The 18941-nt window shown below is 55.1% G+C and overlaps 1 protein-coding gene and 1 pseudogene across 2 annotated transcripts in view; both read right to left on the reverse strand.

The window, feature by feature from the left end:
- Positions 1-18941, reverse strand: part of LOC135510415 (phosphofurin acidic cluster sorting protein 1-like) — a 107760-nt gene that overhangs the window by 21468 nt on the left and 67351 nt on the right. For both annotated transcript variants that reach the window (XM_064931306.1, XM_064931307.1), the window contains 4 exons: positions 16726-16870; positions 15968-16053; positions 14858-14935; positions 124-183 (listed from right to left, as the gene is read on the reverse strand). In XM_064931306.1, coding sequence (XP_064787378.1) covers positions 124-183; positions 14858-14935; positions 15968-16053; positions 16726-16870 — 369 coding nt within the window. The remainder of the gene's footprint in view (positions 1-123; positions 184-14857; positions 14936-15967; positions 16054-16725; positions 16871-18941) is intronic.
- On the reverse strand, positions 4969-6132 carry LOC135510434 (uncharacterized; annotated as a pseudogene).

The raw sequence follows: 18941 nt of genomic DNA on the forward strand, positions 1-18941 counted from the left end.
TAGATAGGAGAGAGCGAGAGAGAGACAGACAGAGATAGGAGAGAAAGACAGAGAGAGAGAGAGAGAGATAGGAGAGAGCGAGAGAGAAGAGAGAAATGGAAAGGGAGAGAGAGAGATGCTTACCTCATCTGAAACTTTGAATCTTTTCAGCAGGGCCACAAACTTCTGCTTGATGTTGGGTTGCTGTAAAAGAGACCAGGATGATTTTCCGCTGAGTCAAGTGTTCTGTCTAATGACCCACAGAACCATATGAGTTTTAATGGATAACTGTCTACCAGCCACCTGGGCCGTCCCTCCCTGTTTCAGACCCTTTTCTATTGTTGCTGCCTCTTGAATAGGACGCTGTGTAATCGGTGCGTGTTGGTGGCAGGAAAGTCAGGCGCAGGAGAACGAACTTGGTAAAACGGAGTTGTTTAATAAATGCTGATAAATCTCCAAAAACCAAAATGTACAAAATAACAAAAGTGGGAACAAAATCCGTTGCACACCAACATAATATATGCACGTCACATACAATCAAACAATCTCCGACAGGGACATGAGGGGAAACAGAGGGTTAAATACACAACATGTAACTGATGGGATTGGAACCAGGTGTGATGGAAGACAAGACAAAACCAATGGAAAATGGATCAGCGATGGCTAGAAGATCGGTGACGTTGGCCGCCGAACAAGGAGAGGGACCGACTTTGGCGGAAGTCGTGACACCCTGTCTACAAAGACAGTAATGAATATCAACTGGACTGCAGGACTAGAAAACAGATCAGTTGAGGTGGCTAATGCTAATGCTAATGCTAATGCTGACGATGATGAAGATCATTATTAAATTGATGTTGGATAGCGTACAGTGTGATGTGTCATTCAGGGGATATTACAGCCATGGCCTCATTCTGCGCTGTCTGCTGGCCGCAGGTGGTGTGACTGGGGAGTAGTGTGTGTGTGTGTGTCCACAGGCGGTGTTGTTAGGGTGCAGTGATGACAGACAGCCCCACCGTGACCTTCACAGGACAAACCCATTAATAACCCTCCCTCCCGATTCCCTCCCGCTGTCACACACACACACGCACACACGCGCACGCGCACACACACACACGCACACGCACACGCACGCACACACACACACACAACATAAATACAGCAAAGACTTATACAAACCCCTGATACACTGCCCTTGTCACTACAAATCGCTGCCTCATCGCAATTTATGGAGCTGCCGACAAGTGTATGTTAATCGGGTTTGGCCGTGTGTGTATATGTGTGTATGTGCGTGTGTGTGTGTTTTGTTTGCGTGGGTGATTGGGTAAATTGTCTGAATAGTCTGTTTTCCTCCCGGGACAATGGCTGACTGAGAGGGATGGAGAGAGAGGAGATAGAGGGAGAGGCTGACTGAGGAGAGGGGTGGAGAGAGAGGAGATAGAGGGAGAGGCTGACTGAGGAGAGGGGTGGAGAGAGAGGAGATAGAGGGAGAGGCTGACTGAGAGGGATGGAGAGAGAGAGGAGATAGAGGGAGAGGCTGACTGAGGAGAGGGGGTGGAGAGAGAGGAGATAGAGGGAGAGGCTGACTGAGGAGAGGGGTGGAGAGAGAGGAGATAGAGGGAGAGCTGACTGAGGAGAGGGATGGAGAGAGAGGAGATAGAGGGAGAGGCTGACTGAGGAGAGGGGTGGAGAGAGAGAGAGATAGAGGGAGAGGCTGACTGAGGAGAGGGGTGGAGAGAGAGGAGATAGAGGGAGAGGCTGACTGAGAGGGATGGAGAGAGAGGAGATAGAGGGAGAGGCTGACTGAGGAGAGGGGTGGAGAGAGAGGAGATAGAGGGAGAGGCTAACTGAGGAGAGGGGTGGAGAGAGAGGAGATAGAGGGAGAGGCTGACTGAGGAGAGGGGTGGAGAGAGAGGAGATAGAGGGAGAGGCTGACTGAGGAGAGGGATGGAGAGAGAGGAGATAGAGGGAGAGGCTGACTGAGGAGAGGGGTGGAGAGAGAGGAGGATAGAGGGAGAGGCTGACTGAGGAGAGGGGTGGAGAGAGAGGAGATAGAGGGAGAGGCTGACTGAGGAGAGGGATGGAGAGACAGGAGGATAGAGGGAGAGGCTGACTGAGGAGAGGGGTGGAGAGACAGGAGATAGAGGGAGAGGCTGACTGAGGAGAGGGGTGGAGAGAGAGGAGATAGAGGGAGAGGCTGACTGAGGAGAGGGGTGGAGAGAGAGGAGATAGAGGGAGAGGCTGACTGAGGAGAGGGATGGAGAGAGAGGAGATAGAGGGAGAGGCTGACTGAGGAGAGGGATGGAGAGAGAGGAGATAGAGGGCAGGAGGATAGAGGGAGAGGCTGACTGAGGAGAGGGGTGGAGAGACAGGAGATAGAGGGAGAGGCTGACTGAGGAGAGGGGTGGAGAGAGAGGAGATAGAGGGAGAGGCTGACTGAGGAGAGGGATGGATAGAGAGGAGATAGAGGGAGAGGCTGACTGAGGAGATGGAGAGGGGAGATAGGGGAGAGGCTGACTGAGGAGAGGGGTGGAGAGAGAGGAGATAGGGGAGAGGCTGACTGAGGAGAGGGATGGAGAGAGGAGATAGAGGGAGAGGCTGACTGAGGAGAGGGTGGAGAGAGGGAGATAGGGGAGAGGCTGACTGAGAGAGGGGTGGAGAGAGGGAGATAGAGGGAGAGGCTGACTGAGGAGAGGGATGGAGAGAGAGGAGATAGAGGGAGAGGCTGACTGAGGAGAGGGATGGAGAGAGGGAGATAGAGGGAGAGGCTGACTGAGGAGAGGGGTGGAGAGAGAGGAGATAGAGGGAGAGGCTGACTGAGGAGAGGGGTGGAGAGAGGAGATAGAGGGAGAGGCTGACTGAGGAGAGGGGTGGAGAGATAGAGGAGATGAGAGGGAGAGGCTGACTGAGGAGAGGGACTGGAGAGGAGAGAGGAGATAGAGGGAGAGGCTGACTGAGGAGAGGGATGGAGAGAGAGGAGATAGAGGGAGAGGCTGACTGAGGAGAGGGATGGAGAGAGAGGAGATAGAGGGAGAGGCTGACTGAGGAGAGGGATGGAGAGAGGGAGATAGAGGGAGAGGCTGACTGAGGAGAGGGGTGGAGAGAGAGGAGATAGAGGGAGAGGCTGACTGAGGAGAGGGATGGAGAGAGAGGAGATAGAGGGAGAGGCTGACTGAGGAGAGGGGTGGAGAGAGAGGAGATAGAGGGAGAGGCTGACTGAGGAGAGGGATGGAGAGAGAGGAGATAGAGGAGAGGCTGACTGAGGAGAGGGAGGAGAGATAGAGGGCTGACTGAGGAGAGGGATGGAGAGAGAGGAGATAGAGGGAGAGGCTGACTGAGGAGAGGGGTGGAGAGAGAGGAGATAGAGGGAGAGGCTGACTGAGGAGAGGGGTGGAGAGAGAGGAGATAGAGGGAGAGGCTGACTGAGGAGAGGGGAGATGGAGAGAGAGGAGATAGAGGGAGAGGCTGACTGAGGAGAGGGATGGAGAGAGAGGAGACTGAGGAGGGGTGGAGAGGCTGACTGAGGAGAGGGGTGGAGAGAGAGGAGATAGAGGGAGAGGCTGACTGAGGAGAGGGGTGGAGAGAGAGGAGATAGAGGGAGAGGCTGACTGAGGAGAGGGGTGGAGAGACAGGAGATAGAGGGAGAGGCTGACTGAGGAGAGGGGTGGAGAGAGAGGAGATAGAGGGAGAGGCTGACTGAGGAGAGGGATGGAGAGAGAGGAGATAGAGGGAGAGGCTGACTGAGGAGAGGGGTGGAGAGAGAGGAGATAGAGGGAGAGGCTGACTGAGGAGAGGGGTGGAGAGAGAGGAGATAGAGGGAGAGGCTGACTGAGGAGAGGGGTGGAGAGAGAGGAGATAGAGGGAGAGGCTGACTGAGGAGAGGGATGGAGAGAGAGGAGATAGAGGGAGAGGCTGACTGAGGAGAGGGGAGGAGAGATAGAGGGAGATGAGAGGGAGAGGCTGACTGAGGAGAGGGGTGGAGAGAGAGGAGATAGAGGGAGAGGCTGACTGAGGAGAGGGGGTGGAGAGAGAGAGGAGATAGAGGGGAGAGGCTGACTGAGGAGAGGGATGGAGAGAGAGGAGATAGAGGGAGAGGCTGACTGAGGAGAGGGATGGAGAGAGGGAGATAGAGGGAGAGGCTGACTGAGGAGAGGGATGGAGAGAGAGAGAGGGAGAGGCTGACTGAGGAGAGGGATGGAGAGAGAGGGAGATAGAGGGAGAGGCTGACTGAGGAGAGGGGTGGAGAGAGAGGAGATAGAGGGAGAGGCTGACTGAGGAGAGGGATGGAGAGAGAGGAGATAGAGGGAGAGGCTGACTGAGGAGGGGGGGAGGAGGGAGATAGAGGGAGAGGCTGACTGAGGAGAGGGGTGGAGAGAGGGATAGAGGGAGAGGCTGACTGAGGAGAGGGATGGAGAGAGAGGAGATAGAGGGAGAGGCTGACTGAGGAGAGGGGTGGAGAGAGAGGAGATAGAGGGAGAGGCTGACTGAGGAGAGGGGTGGAGAGAGAGGAGATAGAGGGAGAGGCTGACTGAGGAGAGGGGTGGAGAGAGAGGAGATAGAGGGAGAGGCTGACTGAGGAGAGGGGTGGAGAGAGAGGAGATAGAGGGAGAGGGATGACTGAGGAGATAGAGGGGGCTGACTGGGAGAGGGATGGAGAGAGGGAGATAGAGGGAGAGGCTGACTGAGGAGAGGGATGGAGAGAGAGGAGATAGAGGGAGAGGCTGACTGAGGAGAGGGATGGAGAGAGAGGAGATAGAGGGAGAGGCTGACTGAGGAGAGGGATGGAGAGAGAGGAGATAGAGGGAGAGGCTGACTGAGGAGAGGGGTGGAGAGAGAGGAGATAGAGGGAGAGGCTGACTGAGGAGAGGGGTGGATGGAGAGAGAGGAGATAGAGGGAGAGGCTGACTGAGGAGAGGGGTGGAGAGAGAGGAGATAGAGGGAGAGGCTGACTGAGGAGAGGGGGTGGAGAGAGGGAGATAGAGGAGAGGCTGACTGAGGAGAGGGGTGGAGAGAGAGGAGATAGAGGGAGAGGCTGACTGAGGAGAGGGGTGGAGAGAGAGGAGATAGAGGGAGAGGCTGACTGAGGAGAGGGGTGGAGAGAGAGGAGATAGAGGGAGAGGCTGACTGAGGAGAGGGGTGGAGAGAGAGGAGATAGAGGGAGAGGCTGACTGAGGAGAGGGATGGAGAGAGGAGATAGAGGGAGAGGCTGACTGAGGAGAGGGATGGAGAGAGAGGAGATAGAGGGAGAGGCTGACTGAGGAGAGGGGTGGAGAGAGAGGAGATAGAGGGAGAGGCTGACTGAGGAGAGGGGTGGAGAGAGAGGAGATAGAGGGAGAGGCTGACTGAGGAGAGGGGTGGAGAGAGAGGAGATAGAGGGAGAGGCTGACTGAGGAGAGGGATGGAGAGAGAGGAGATAGAGGGAGAGGCTGACTGAGGAGAGGGGGACTGAGAGAGGGAGATAGAGGGAGAGGGATGACTGAGGAGAGGACTGAGGAGAGGGGTGGAGAGAGAGGAGATAGAGGGAGAGGCTGACTGAGGAGAGGGATGGAGAGAGAGGAGATAGAGGGAGAGGCTGACTGAGGAGAGGGATGGAGAGAGAGGAGATAGAGGGAGAGGCTGACTGAGGAGAGGGGTGGAGAGAGGGAGATAGAGGGAGAGGCTGACTGAGGAGGGGATGGAGAGAGAGGAGATAGAGGGAGAGGCTGACTGAGGAGAGGGGTGGAGAGAGAGGAGATAGAGGGAGAGGCTGACTGAGGAGAGGGATGGAGAGAGAGGAGATAGAGGGGAGAGGCTGACTGAGGAGAGGGATGGAGAGAGAGGAGATAGAGGGAGAGGCTGACTGAGGAGAGGGATGGAGAGAGAGGAGATAGAGGGAGAGGCTGACTGAGGAGAGGGATGGAGAGAGAGGAGATAGAGGGAGAGGCTGACTGAGGAGAGGGGTGGAGAGAGAGGAGATAGAGGGAGAGGCTGACTGAGGAGAGGGGTGGAGAGAGAGGAGATAGAGGGAGAGGCTGACTGAGGAGAGGGATGGAGAGAGAGGAGATAGAGGGAGAGGCTGACTGAGGAGAGGGGTGGAGAGAGAGGAGATAGAGGGAGAGGCTGACTGAGGAGAGGGATGGAGAGAGAGGAGATAGAGGGAGAGGCTGACTGAGGAGAGGGATGGAGAGAGATAGGGGAGAGATGACTGAGGAGAGGGGTGGACTGAGGAGAGGGATGGAGGGATGGAGAGAGGAGATAGAGGGAGAGGCTGACTGAGGAGAGGGGATGGAGAGAGAGGAGATAGAGGGAGAGGCTGACTGAGGAGAGGGGTGGAGAGAGGGAGATAGAGGGAGAGGCTGACTGAGGAGAGGGACTGGAGAGAGAGGAGATAGAGGGAGAGGCTGACTGAGGAGAGGGTGGAGAGAGGAGGAGATAGAGGGAGAGGCTGACTGAGGAGAGGGATGGAGAGAGAGGAGGATAGAGGGAGAGGCTGACTGAGGAGAGGGGTGGAGAGAGAGGAGATAGAGGGAGAGGCTGACTGAGGAGAGGGATGGAGAGAGAGGAGATAGAGGGAGAGGCTGACTGAGGAGAGGGGTGGAGAGAGAGGAGATAGAGGGAGAGGCTGACTGAGGATAGGGGTGGAGAGAGAGGGAGAGGCTGACTGAGGAGAGGGGTGGAGAGAGAGGGAGAGGCTGACTGAGGAGAGGGGTGGAGAGAGAGGAGATAGAGGGAGAGGCTGACTGAGGAGAGGGGTGGAGAGAGAGGAGATAGAGGGAGAGGCTGACTGAGGAGAGGGATGGAGAGAGAGGAGATAGAGGGAGAGGCTGACTGAGGAGAGGGAGGGAGATAGAGAGAGGCTGACTGGGAGATGGAGAGGAGATAGAGGCTGACTGAGGAGAGGGGTGGAGAGAGAGGAGATAGAGGGAGAGGCTGACTGAGGAGAGGGATGGAGAGAGAGGAGATAGAGGGAGAGGCTGACTGAGGAGAGGGGGAGAGAGAGGAGATAGAGGGAGAGGCTGACTGAGGAGAGGGATGGAGAGAGAGGAGATAGAGGGAGAGGCTGACTGAGGAGAGGGATGGAGAGAGAGAGATAGGGGAGAGGCTGACTGAGGAGAGGGGTGGAGAGACAGGAGGATAGAGGGGGAGGCTGACTGAGGAGAGGGGTGGAGAGAGAGGAGATAGAGGGAGAGGCTGACTGAGGAGAGGGGTGGAGAGAGAGGAGGATAGAGGGAGAGGCTGACTGAGGAGAGGGGTGGAGAGACAGGAGATAGAGGGAGAGGCTGACTGAGGAGAGGGATGGAGAGACAGGAGATAGAGGGAGAGGCTGACTGAGGAGAGGGGTGGAGAGAGAGGAGATAGAGGGAGAGGCTGACTGAGGAGAGGGGTGGAGAGAGAGGAGATAGAGGGAGAGGCTGACTGAGGAGAGGGATGGAGAGAGGAGATAGAGGGAGAGGCTGACTGAGGAGAGGGGTGGAGAGAGAGGAGATAGAGGGAGAGGCTGACTGAGGAGAGGGGTGGAGAGAGAGGAGATAGAGGGAGAGGCTGACTGAGGAGAGGGGTGGAGAGAGGGAGATAGAGGAGAGGAGAGGGGTGACTGAGGGAGAGGGGGTGGAGAGAGGGGTGGAGAGAGATAGAGGGAGAGGCTGACTGAGGAGAGGGGTGGAGAGAGGAGATAGAGGGAGAGGCTGACTGAGGAGAGGGATGGAGAGACAGGAGGATAGAGGGAGAGGCTGACTGAGGAGAGGGATGGAGAGAGGAGATAGAGGGAGAGGCTGACTGAGGAGAGGGGTGGAGAGAGAGGAGATAGAGGGAGAGGCTGACTGAGGAGAGGGATGGAGAGAGAGGAGATAGAGGGAGAGGCTGACTGAGGAGAGGGGTGGAGAGAGAGGAGATAGAGGGAGAGGCTGACTGAGGAGAGGGGTGGAGAGAGAGGAGATAGAGGGAGAGGCTGACTGAGGAGAGGGATGGAGAGAGGGAGATAGAGGGAGAGGCTGACTGAGGAGAGGGGTGGAGAGAGAGGAGATAGAGGGAGAGGCTGACTGAGGAGAGGGATGGAGAGAGAGGAGATAGAGGGAGAGGCTGACTGAGGAGAGGGATGGAGAGAGAGGAGATGGAGAGGGAGAGGCTGACTGAGGAGAGGGGTGGAGAGAGAGGAGATAGAGGGAGAGGCTGACTGAGGAGAGGGGTGGAGAGACAGGAGATAGAGGGAGAGGCTGACTGAGGAGAGGGTGGAGAGAGGGAGATAGAGGGAGAGGCTGACTGAGGAGAGGGGTGGAGAGAGAGGAGATAGAGGGAGAGGCTGACTGAGGAGAGGGATGGAGAGAGAGAGGAGATAGAGGGAGAGGCTGACTGAGGAGAGGGGTGGAGAGAGAGGAGATAGAGGGAGAGGCTGACTGAGGAGAGGGGTGGAGAGAGGAGGGGAGATAGAGGGAGAGGCTGACTGAGGAGAGGGGAGAGGAGAGAGAGGAGATAGAGGGAGAGGCTGACTGAGGAGAGGGATGGAGAGAGAGGAGATAGAGGGAGAGGCTGACTGAGGAGAGGGGTGGAGAGAGAGGAGATAGAGGGAGAGGCTGACTGAGGAGAGGGGTGGAGAGAGAGGAGATAGAGGGAGAGGCTGACTGAGGAGAGGGATGGAGAGAGAGGAGATAGAGGGAGAGGCTGACTGAGGAGAGGGATGGAGAGAGGAGATAGAGGGAGAGGCTGACTGAGGAGAGGGATGGAGAGAGAGGAGATAGAGGGAGAGGCTGACTGAGGAGAGGGGTGGAGAGACAGGAGGATAGAGGGAGAGGCTGACTGAGGAGAGGGATGGAGAGACAGGAGATAGAGGGAGAGGCTGACTGAGGAGAGGGGTGGAGAGAGAGGAGATAGAGGGAGAGGCTGACTGAGGAGAGGGATGGAGAGAGAGGAGATAGAGGGAGAGGCTGACTGAGGAGAGGGATGGAGAGAGAGGAGATAGAGGGAGAGGCTGACTGAGGAGAGGGGTGGAGAGAGAGGAGATAGAGGGAGAGGCTGACTGAGGAGAGGGATGGAGAGAGAGGAGATAGAGGGAGAGGCTGACTGAGGAGAGGGAGGCTGACTGAGAGAGAGGAGATAGATGGAGAGGAGAGGCTGACTGAGGAGAGGGGTGGAGAGAGAGGAGATAGAGGGAGAGGCTGACTGAGGAGAGGGGTGGAGAGAGAGGAGATAGAGGGAGAGGCTGACTGAGGAGAGGGGTGGAGAGAGAGGAGATAGAGGGAGAGGCTGACTGAGGAGAGGGGTGAGATAGAGACTGAGGAGAGGGATGGAGATAGAGGGAGAGGCTGACTGAGGAGAGGGGTGGAGAGGCTGACTGAGGAGAGGAGATAGAGGGAGAGGCTGACTGAGGAGAGGGGTGGAGAGAGAGGAGATAGAGGGAGAGGCTGACTGAGGAGAGGGATGGAGAGAGAGGAGATAGAGGGAGAGGCTGACTGAGGAGAGGGGGTGGAGAGAGAGGAGATAGAGGGAGAGGCTGACTGAGGAGAGGGGTGGAGAGAGAGGAGATAGAGGGAGAGGCTGACTGAGGAGAGGGATGGAGAGAGAGGAGATAGAGGGAGAGGCTGACTGAGGAGAGGGATGGAGAGAGAGGAGATAGAGGGAGAGGCTGACTGAGGAGAGGGATGGAGAGAGGGAGATAGAGGGAGAGGCTGACTGAGGAGAGGGATGGAGAGAGGGAGATAGAGGGAGAGGCTGACTGAGGAGAGGGAGATAGAGGGAGAGGCTGACTGAGGAGAGGGGTGGAGAGAGGGAGATAGAGGGAGAGGCTGACTGAGGAGAGGGGTGGAGAGAGAGGAGATAGAGGGAGAGGCTGACTGAGGAGAGGGATGGAGAGAGAGGAGATAGAGGGAGAGGCTGACTGAGGAGAGGGGTGGAGAGAGAGGAGATAGAGGGAGAGGCTGACTGAGGAGAGGGGTGAGGAGAGGGATGAGGGAGAGGCTGACTGAGGAGAGGGATGGAGAGAGGAGATAGGCTGACTGAGGAGAGGGGTGGAGAGAGGAGAGATAGAGGAGAGAGGCTGACTGAGGAGAGGGGTGGAGAGAGAGGAGATAGAGGGAGAGGCTGACTGAGGAGAGGGGTGGAGAGAGAGGAGATAGAGGGAGAGGCTGACTGAGGAGAGGGGTGGAGAGAGAGGAGATAGAGGGAGAGGCTGACTGAGGAGAGGGGTGGAGAGAGAGGAGATAGAGGGAGAGGCTGACTGAGGAGTGGGATGGAGAGAGGAGATAGAGGGAGAGGCTGACTGAGGAGAGGGATGGAGAGAGGAGATAGAGGGAGAGGCTGACTGAGGAGAGGGATGGAGAGAGAGGAGATAGAGGGAGAGGCTGACTGAGGAGGAGAGGGGGGATGGAGAGAAGGAGATAGAGGGAGAGGCTGACTGAGGAGAGGGGTGGAGAGAGAGGAGATGGGGAGAGAGAGGAGAGGGATGGAGAGGAGAGAGGCTGACTGAGGAGAGGGGTGGAGAGAGGAGAGGAGATAGAGGGAGAGAGGCTGACTGAGGAGAGGGGTGGAGAGAGAGGAGATAGAGGGAGAGGCTGACTGAGGAGAGGGGTGGAGAGAGAGGAGATAGAGGGAGAGGCTGACTGAGGAGAGGGGTGGAGAGAGAGGAGATAGAGGGAGAGGCTGACTGAGGAGAGGGATGGAGGAGAGGAGATAGAGGGAGATGACTGAGGAGAGGGGTGGAGAGAGGAGAGGGAGGCTGACTGAGGAGAGGGGTGGAGAGAGAGATAGAGGGAGAGGCTGACTGAGGAGAGGGATGGAGAGAGAGGAGATAGAGGGAGAGGCTGACTGAGGAGAGGGATGGAGAGAGAGGAGATAGAGGGAGAGGCTGACTGAGGAGAGGGATGGAGAGAGGAGATAGAGGGAGAGGCTGACTGAGAGGGATGGAGAGAGAGGAGATAGAGGGAGAGGCTGACTGAGGAGAGGGGTGGAGAGAGAGGAGATAGAGGGAGAGGCTGACTGAGGAGAGGGGTGGAGAGAGAGGAGATAGAGGGAGAGGCTGACTGAGGAGAGGGGTGGAGAGAGACTGAGGAGATAGGGGAGAGGCTGACTGAGGAGAGGGATGGAGAGAGGGAGATAGAGGGAGAGGCTGACTGAGGAGAGGGGTGGAGAGAGAGATAGGAGATGACTGAGGGAGAGGGAGATGACTGAGGAGAGGGGATGGAGAGAGAGGAGATAGAGGGAGAGGCTGACTGAGGAGAGGGGTGACTGAGGAGAGGGGAGGCTGGAGGAGAGGGATGGAGAGAGAGATAGAGGGAGAGGCTGACTGAGGAGAGGGGTGGAGAGAGAGGAGATAGAGGGAGAGGCTGACTGAGGAGAGGGATGGAGAGAGAGGAGATAGAGGGAGAGGCTGACTGAGGAGAGGGATGGAGAGAGAGGAGATAGAGGGAGAGGCTGACTGAGGAGAGGGGTGGAGAGAGAGGAGATAGAGGGAGAGGCTGACTGAGGAGAGGGATGGAGAGAGAGGAGATGAGAGGGAGAGGCTGACTGAGGAGAGGGACTGGAGAGAGGAGAGGAGATAGAGGGAGAGGCTGACTGAGGAGAGGGGTGGAGAGAGAGGAGATAGAGGGAGAGGCTGACTGAGGAGAGGGGTGGAGAGAGAGGAGATAGAGGGAGAGGCTGACTGAGGAGAGGGATGGAGGAGGGAGATGGGGAGAGGCTGACTGAGGAGATGGAGAGGGAGATAGAGGGAGAGGCTGACTGAGGAGAGGGGAGATGGGGAGAGACTGAGGAGAGGGATGGAGAGGGGAGATAGAGGAGGCTGACTGAGGAGAGAGGGGAGATAGAGGGAGAGGCTGACTGAGGAGAGGGATGGAGAGAGGAGATAGAGGGAGAGGCTGACTGAGGAGAGGGATGGAGAGAGAGGAGATAGAGGGAGAGGCTGACTGAGGAGAGGGATGGAGAGAGAGGGAGATAGAGGGAGAGGCTGACTGAGGAGAGGGGGTGGAGAGAGAGGAGATAGAGGGAGAGGCTGACTGAGGAGAGGGGTGGAGAGAGAGGAGATAGAGGGAGAGGCTGACTGAGGAGAGGGATGGAGAGAGAGGGAGATGAGGAGAGGGGACTGAGGAGAGGGATGGAGAGAGGAGATAGAGGGAGAGGCTGACTGAGGAGAGGGATGGAGAGAGAGGAGATAGAGGGAGAGGCTGACTGAGGAGAGGGATGGAGAGAGAGGAGATAGAGGGAGAGGCTGACTGAGGAGAGGGATGGAGAGAGAGGAGAGGGAGAGGCTGACTGAGGGAGAGGCTGACTGAGGAGAGGGATGGAGAGAGAGGAGATAGAGGGAGAGGCTGACTGAGGAGAGGGGTGGAGAGAGAGGAGATAGAGGGAGAGGCTGACTGAGGAGAGGGATGGAGAGAGAGGAGATAGAGGGAGAGGCTGACTGAGGAGAGGGATGGAGAGAGAGGAGATAGAGGGAGAGGCTGACTGAGGAGAGGGGTGGAGAGAGAGGAGATAGAGGGAGAGGCTGACTGAGGAGAGGGATGGAGAGAGGGAGATAGAGGGAGAGGCTGACTGAGGAGAGGGGTGGAGAGAGAGGAGATAGAGGGAGAGGCTGACTGAGGAGAGGGATGGAGAGAGAGGAGATAGAGGGAGAGGCTGACTGAGGAGAGGGGTGGAGAGAGAGGAGATAGAGGGAGAGGCTGACTGAGGAGAGGGATGGAGAGAGGGAGATAGAGGGAGAGGCTGACTGAGGAGAGGGGTGGAGAGAGAGGAGATAGAGGGAGAGGCTGACTGAGGAGAGGGATGGAGAGAGAGGAGATAGAGGGAGAGGCTGACTGAGGAGAGGGATGGAGAGAGAGGAGATAGAGGGAGAGGCTGACTGAGGAGAGGGATGGAGAGAGAGGAGATGGAGAGGGAGAGGCTGACTGAGGAGAGGGGTGGAGAGAGAGGAGATAGAGGGAGAGGCTGACTGAGGAGAGGGATGGGAGAGAGAGGAGATAGAGGGAGAGGCTGACTGAGGAGAGGGATGGAGAGAGAGGAGATAGAGGGAGAGGCTGACTGAGGAGAGGGGTGGAGAGAGAGGAGATAGAGGGAGAGGCTGACTGAGGAGAGGGATGGAGAGAGAGGAGATAGAGGGAGAGGCTGACTGAGGAGAGGGGTGGAGAGAGAGGAGATAGAGGGAGAGGCTGACTGAGGAGAGGGGTGGAGAGAGAGGAGATAGAGGGAGAGGCTGACTGAGGAGAGGGGGTGGAGAGAGAGGAGATAGAGGGAGAGGCTGACTGAGGAGAGGGATGGAGAGAGAGGAGATAGAGGGAGAGGCTGACTGAGGAGAGGGATGGAGAGAGAGGAGGGGGTAGAGGGAGAGGCTGACTGAGGAGAGGGGTGGAGAGAGAGGAGATAGAGGGAGAGGCTGACTGAGGAGAGGGGTGATGGAGAGAGAGGAGATAGAGGGAGAGGCTGACTGAGGAGAGGGGTGGAGAGAGAGGAGATAGAGGGAGAGGCTGACTGAGGAGAGGGATGGAGAGAGAGGAGGAGATAGAGGGAGAGGGAGATAGAGGGAGAGGCTGACTGAGGAGAGGGATGGAGAGAGAGGAGATAGAGGGAGAGGCTGACTGAGGAGAGGGGTGGGAGAGAGAGGAGATAGAGGGAGAGGCTGACTGAGGAGAGGGGTGGAGAGAGAGGAGATAGAGGGAGAGGCTGACTGAGGAGAGGGGTGGAGAGAGGGAGATGAGGGAGAGGCTGACTGAGGAGAGGGATGGAGAGAGAGGAGATAGAGGGAGAGGCTGACTGAGGAGAGGGGTGGAGAGAGAGGAGATAGAGGGAGAGGCTGACTGAGGAGAGGGGGTGGAGAGAGAGGAGGATAGAGGGAGAGGCTGACTGAGGAGAGGGGTGGAGAGGAGGACATAGAGGGAGAGGCTGACTGAGGGAGAGGGGTGGAGAGAGAGGAGATAGAGGGAGAGGCTGACTGAGGAGAGGGATGGAGAGAGAGGAGATAGAGGGAGAGGCTGACTGAGGAGAGGGATGGAGAGAGAGGAGATAGAGGGAGAGGCTGACTGAGGAGAGGGGTGGAGAGAGAGGGGAGATAGAGGGAGAGGCTGACTGAGGAGAGGGGTGGAGAGAGAGGAGATAGAGGGAGAGGCTGACTGAGGAGAGGGGTGGAGAGAGAGGAGATAGAGGGAGAGGCTGACTGAGGAGAGGGATGGAGAGAGAGGAGATAGAGGGAGAGGCTGACTGAGGAGAGGGATGGAGAGAGAGGGAGAGGCTGACTGAGGAGAGGGATGGAGAGAGAGGAGATAGAGGGAGAGGCTGACTGAGGAGAGGGATGGAGAGAGGAGATAGAGGGAGAGGCTGACTGAGGAGAGGGGTGGAGAGAGAGGAGATAGAGGGAGAGGCTGACTGAGGAGAGGGGTGGAGAGAGAGGAGATAGAGGGAGAGGCTGACTGAGGAGAGGGATGGAGAGAGAGGAGATAGAGGGAGAGGCTGACTGAGGAGAGGGGTGGAGAGAGAGGAGATAGAGGGAGAGGCTGACTGAGGAGAGGGATGGAGAGAGAGGAGATAGAGGGAGAGGCTGACTGAGGAGAGGGATGGAGAGAGAGGAGATAGAGGGAGAGGCTGACTGAGGAGAGGGGTGGAGAGAGAGAGATAGAGGGAGAGGCTGACTGAGGAGAGGGATGGAGAGAGAGGAGATAGAGGGAGAGGCTGACTGAGGAGAGGGATGGAGAGAGAGGAGATAGAGGGAGAGGCTGACTGAGGAGAGGGGTGGAGAGAGAGGAGATAGAGGGAGAGGCTGACTGAGGAGAGGGATGGAGAGAGAGGAGATAGAGGGAGAGGCTGACTGAGGAGAGGGGTGGAGAGAGAGGAGATAGAGGGAGAGGCTGACTGAGGAGAGGGATGGAGAGAGAGGAGGCTAGAGGGGAGGATGAGAGGAGGAGGAGGGAGTGAAAGGGTTTCTCACTCTAGTGATGGAGGCGTTGGAGGTGAGCTTCCGTCTAGGCTTTTTCTTCCTCACCTCATCCTCTTCATCATACAGATACTGAGAGAGAGAGCAAGAGAGAGACAAAGACAGAGAGAGAGACAGCAAGAGAGACAGCAAGAAAGACAGACAGTTTGAGAGAAAGACAGAGACAAAGACAGAAGGAGAGAGAGAGAGACAGCGAGAGAGACAGAGAGCGAGAGACAGACAGCGAGAGAGAGACAAAGACAGCGAGAGAGGCAGAGAGAGAGAGACAAAGACAGAGAGAGAGACAAAGAGAGACAGAAAGACAAAGACAGAGAGAGAGAAAAAGACAAAGAGAGAGACAGAGAGAAAGACAGAGAGAGAGACAGCAAAAGAGACAAGGAGAGAGAGACAAAGAGAGAGAAAAAACAAAACAAAGAGAGAGAGTAAGAGACAGGAGGAGAAAGAGAAAGACAGAAAGAGAACGAGACAGAGAGAGAGACAGCGAGAGAGAGACAAAGACAGTGAGAGAGACAAAGACAAAGAGAGAAACAGAGACAGTGAGACAGAAAGGCAGAGAGAGACAGCAAGTGAGAGAAACAGCGAGAGAGAGAGAACATGAAAGAGAGAGACAGAGAGGGAGCGAGAGAGAGTTATTAAGAGCATCACACACAGCGATCTCCAGGTTATTTATACCACACAGACCGTGACCTCCTTCCTTCATCCTTTCACATCTCGCTGGTCCTCTCCTTCACTCCTGACCCCTACCATCTCTGAGCCTTGTCCGCCTCCCTGAGTAGTGTCCCCCTCTCCGAGCCTTGTCCCCCTCTCTGAGCCTTGTCCGCCTCCCCGAGCAGTGTCCCCCTCTCTGAGCCTTATCCCCCTCCCTGAGCAGTGTCCACCTCTCTGAGCCTTGTCCCCCTCCCTGAGCCGTGTCCCCCTCCCCGAGCAGTGTACCCCTCCCTAAGCCGTCTCCCTCCCTGAGCCTTGTCTCCCCCTGAGCCGTGTCCCCCTCCCTGAGTCTTGTCCCCCTCCCCGAGCCTTGTCCCCCTCCCTGAGCAGTGTACCCCTCACCTCCCCTCCAGTTATCTCTGCTTCACACAGGACTAGACAAAGACACACACACACCTGGCCGTGGTCGTCACTGCCCTCCTGTTCTGATGAGAAGCTCTCCTCCTCTTCCTCAGAATAGTTATCAATGTCTGGAGAACGATCTGAGAGAGAGAGAGAAAGGGAGAGAGAGAGAGAGAGAGAGAGAGAGAGAGAGAGAGAGAGAGAGAGAGAGAGAGAGAGAGAGAGAGAGAGAGAAGAGAGGGAGAGAGAGAGAGAGAAGAGAGGGAGAGAGAGAGAGAGAAGAGGGAGAGGAGAGAAAGAGAAGAGAGGGAGAGAGAAGAGAGAGAGCAAAGAGAGAGAGGAGACAGGGGGGGGAAAGAGAGAAGATAGAGAAGAGAGAGAAGAGGGAGAGCAAAGAGAGAGAAAGAGAGAAGAGAGAGAGAAGAGAGAGAGGAGACAGGGGGGGAAAGAGAGAAGATAGAGAAGAGAGAGAAGAGGGAGAGCAAAGAGAGAGAAAGAGAGAAGAGAGAGAGAAGAGAGAGAGAGAGAGGGAGAGAGAGAGAGACAGGGAGAGAGAAGAGAGAGAAGAGAGAGGGAGAGAGAGAGGGGAGAGAGAGAAGTGAGGGAGAGAGAGAGAGAGGAGAAGGAGAGAGAGAGAAGAGAGAGAGAAGAGAGGAAGCAGAAATGGTTAATAATCATTGACGTTGGACAGAATTCCAACAGAGTTTATCATCCTTCATCAACCCTAAACAAAGAGGGAGAGATGAAAAGACAGAGAGAATGAGATAGTAAAAGAGCGATATCAACAAGAGGGAGAGAGAGAGAGGTCTTACCAGACATCTTGGCCTTGGGTCCCTCGTGGTCGATGGGCTGGCTGGAGAGGGAGTAGACCCTGACCTCCGCCACAGGTACAGAGGCCTCCTTCAACTGGCTGTGGAGCCCCAACACCTGGGCCCCCTCACTGGGGTGCTGCATCACCTGGCGAACCGGAGCGGTGGAGGGTGAGAAGAACCAAGGGAGGGAAGATATAGAAAGAGAGATGGGGATAAAATAGGAGGAGAGAGTAGAAAGAGAGATGGGATTAAAGAGAAGGATAGAGTAGAAAGAGAGATGAGGAAAGAGGAGGATAGAGTAGAAAGAGAGATGGGGATTAAAGAGAAGGATAGAGTAGAAAGAGAGATGAGGAAAGAGGAGGATAGAGTAGAAAGAGAGATGGGGATAAAATAGGAGGAGAGAGTAGAAAGAGAGATGGGATTAAAGAGAAGGATAGAGTAGAAAGAGAGATGAGGAAAGAGGAGGATAGAGTAGAAAGAGAGATGGGGATAAAAGAGGAGGATAGAGTAGAAAGAGAGATGGGGATTAAAGAGAAGGATAGAGTAGAAAGAGAGATGGGAAAGAGGTGGATAGAGTAGAAAGAGAGATGAGGAAAGAGGAGGATAGAGTAGAAAGAGAGATGGGAAAGAGGTGGATAGAGTAGAAAGAGAGATGAGGAAAGAGGAGGATAGAGTAGAAAGAGAGATGAGGAAAGAGGAGGATAGAGTAGAAAGAGAGATGGGGATAAAAGAGGAGGATAGAGTAGAAAGAGAGATGAGGAAAGAGGAGGATAGAGTAGAAAGAGAGATGGGGATTAAATAGGAGGAGAGAGTAGAAAGAGAGATGGGATTAAAGAGGAGGATAGAGTAGAAAGAGAGATGAGGAAAGAGGAGGATAGAGTAGAAAGAGAGATGAGGAAAGAGGAGGATAGAGTAGAAAGAGAGATGAGGAAAGAGGAGGATAGAGTAGAAAGAGAGATGGGGATAAAAGAGGAGGATAGAGTAGAAAGAGATGAGGAAAGAGGAGGATAGAGTAGAAAGAGAGATGAGGAAAGAGGAGGATAGAGTAGAAAGAGAGATGAGGAAAGAGGATGATAGAGTAGAAAGAGAGATGGGGAAAGAGGAGGATAGAGTAGAAAGAGAGATGGGGATTAAAGAGGAGGATAGAGTAGAAAGAGAGATGGGGATTAAAGAGGAGGATAGAGTAGAAAGAGAGATGGGGAAAGAGGAGGATAGAGTAGAAAGAGAGATGAGGAAAGAGGAGGATAGAGTAGAAAGAGAGATGAGGAAAGAGGATGATAGAGTAGAAAGAGAGATGGGGAAAGAGGATGATAGAGTAGAAAGAGAGATGGGGATAAAAGAGGAGGATAGAGTAGAAAGAGAGATGAGGAAAGAGGAGGATAGAGTAGAAAGAGAGATGGGGATAAAAGAGGAGGATAGAGTAGAAAGAGAGATGAGGAAAGAGGAGGATAGAGTAGAAAGAGAGATGGGGATAAAAGAGGAGGATAGAGTAGAAAGAGAGATGAGGAAAGAGGAGGATAGAGTAGAAAGAGAGATGGGGATAAAAGAGGAGGATAGAGTAGAAAGAGAGATGGGGATTAAAGAGGAGGATAGAGTTTAAAGAGAGATGGGGAAAGAGGTGGATAGAGTAGAAAGAGAGATGGGGAAAGAGGAGGATAGAGTAGAAAGAGAGATGAGGAAAGAGGAGGATAGAGTAGAAAGAGAGATGGGGATAAAAGAGGAGGATAGAGTAGAAAGAGAGATGAGGAAAGAGGAGGATAGAGTAGAAAGAGAGATGGGGATAAAAGAGGAGGATAGAGTAGAAAGAGAGATGAGGAAAGAGGAGGATAGAGTAGAAAGAGAGATGAGGAAAGAGGAGGATAGAGTAGAAAGAGAGATGGGGATAAAAGAGGAGGATAGAGTAGAAAGAGAGATGGGGATTAAAGAGGAGGATAGAGTTTAAAGAGAGATGGGGAAAGAGGTGGATAGAGTAGAAAGAGAGATGGGGAAAGAGGAGGATAGAGTAGAAAGAGAGATGAGGAAAGAGGAGGATAGAGTAGAAAGAGAGATGAGGAAAGAGGAGGATAGAGTAGAAAGAGAGATGGGGATAAAAGAGGAGGATAGAGTAGAAAGAGAGATGAGGAAAGAGGAGGATAGAGTAGAAAGAGAGATGAGGAAAGAGGATGATAGAGTAGAAAGAGATGGGGATAAAAGAGGAGGATAGAGTAGAAAGAGAG

This window comes from Oncorhynchus masou, chromosome 23 (genome assembly GCF_036934945.1).
Source record: "Oncorhynchus masou masou isolate Uvic2021 chromosome 23, UVic_Omas_1.1, whole genome shotgun sequence".
Taxonomy (NCBI): Eukaryota; Metazoa; Chordata; class Actinopteri; order Salmoniformes; family Salmonidae; genus Oncorhynchus; species Oncorhynchus masou.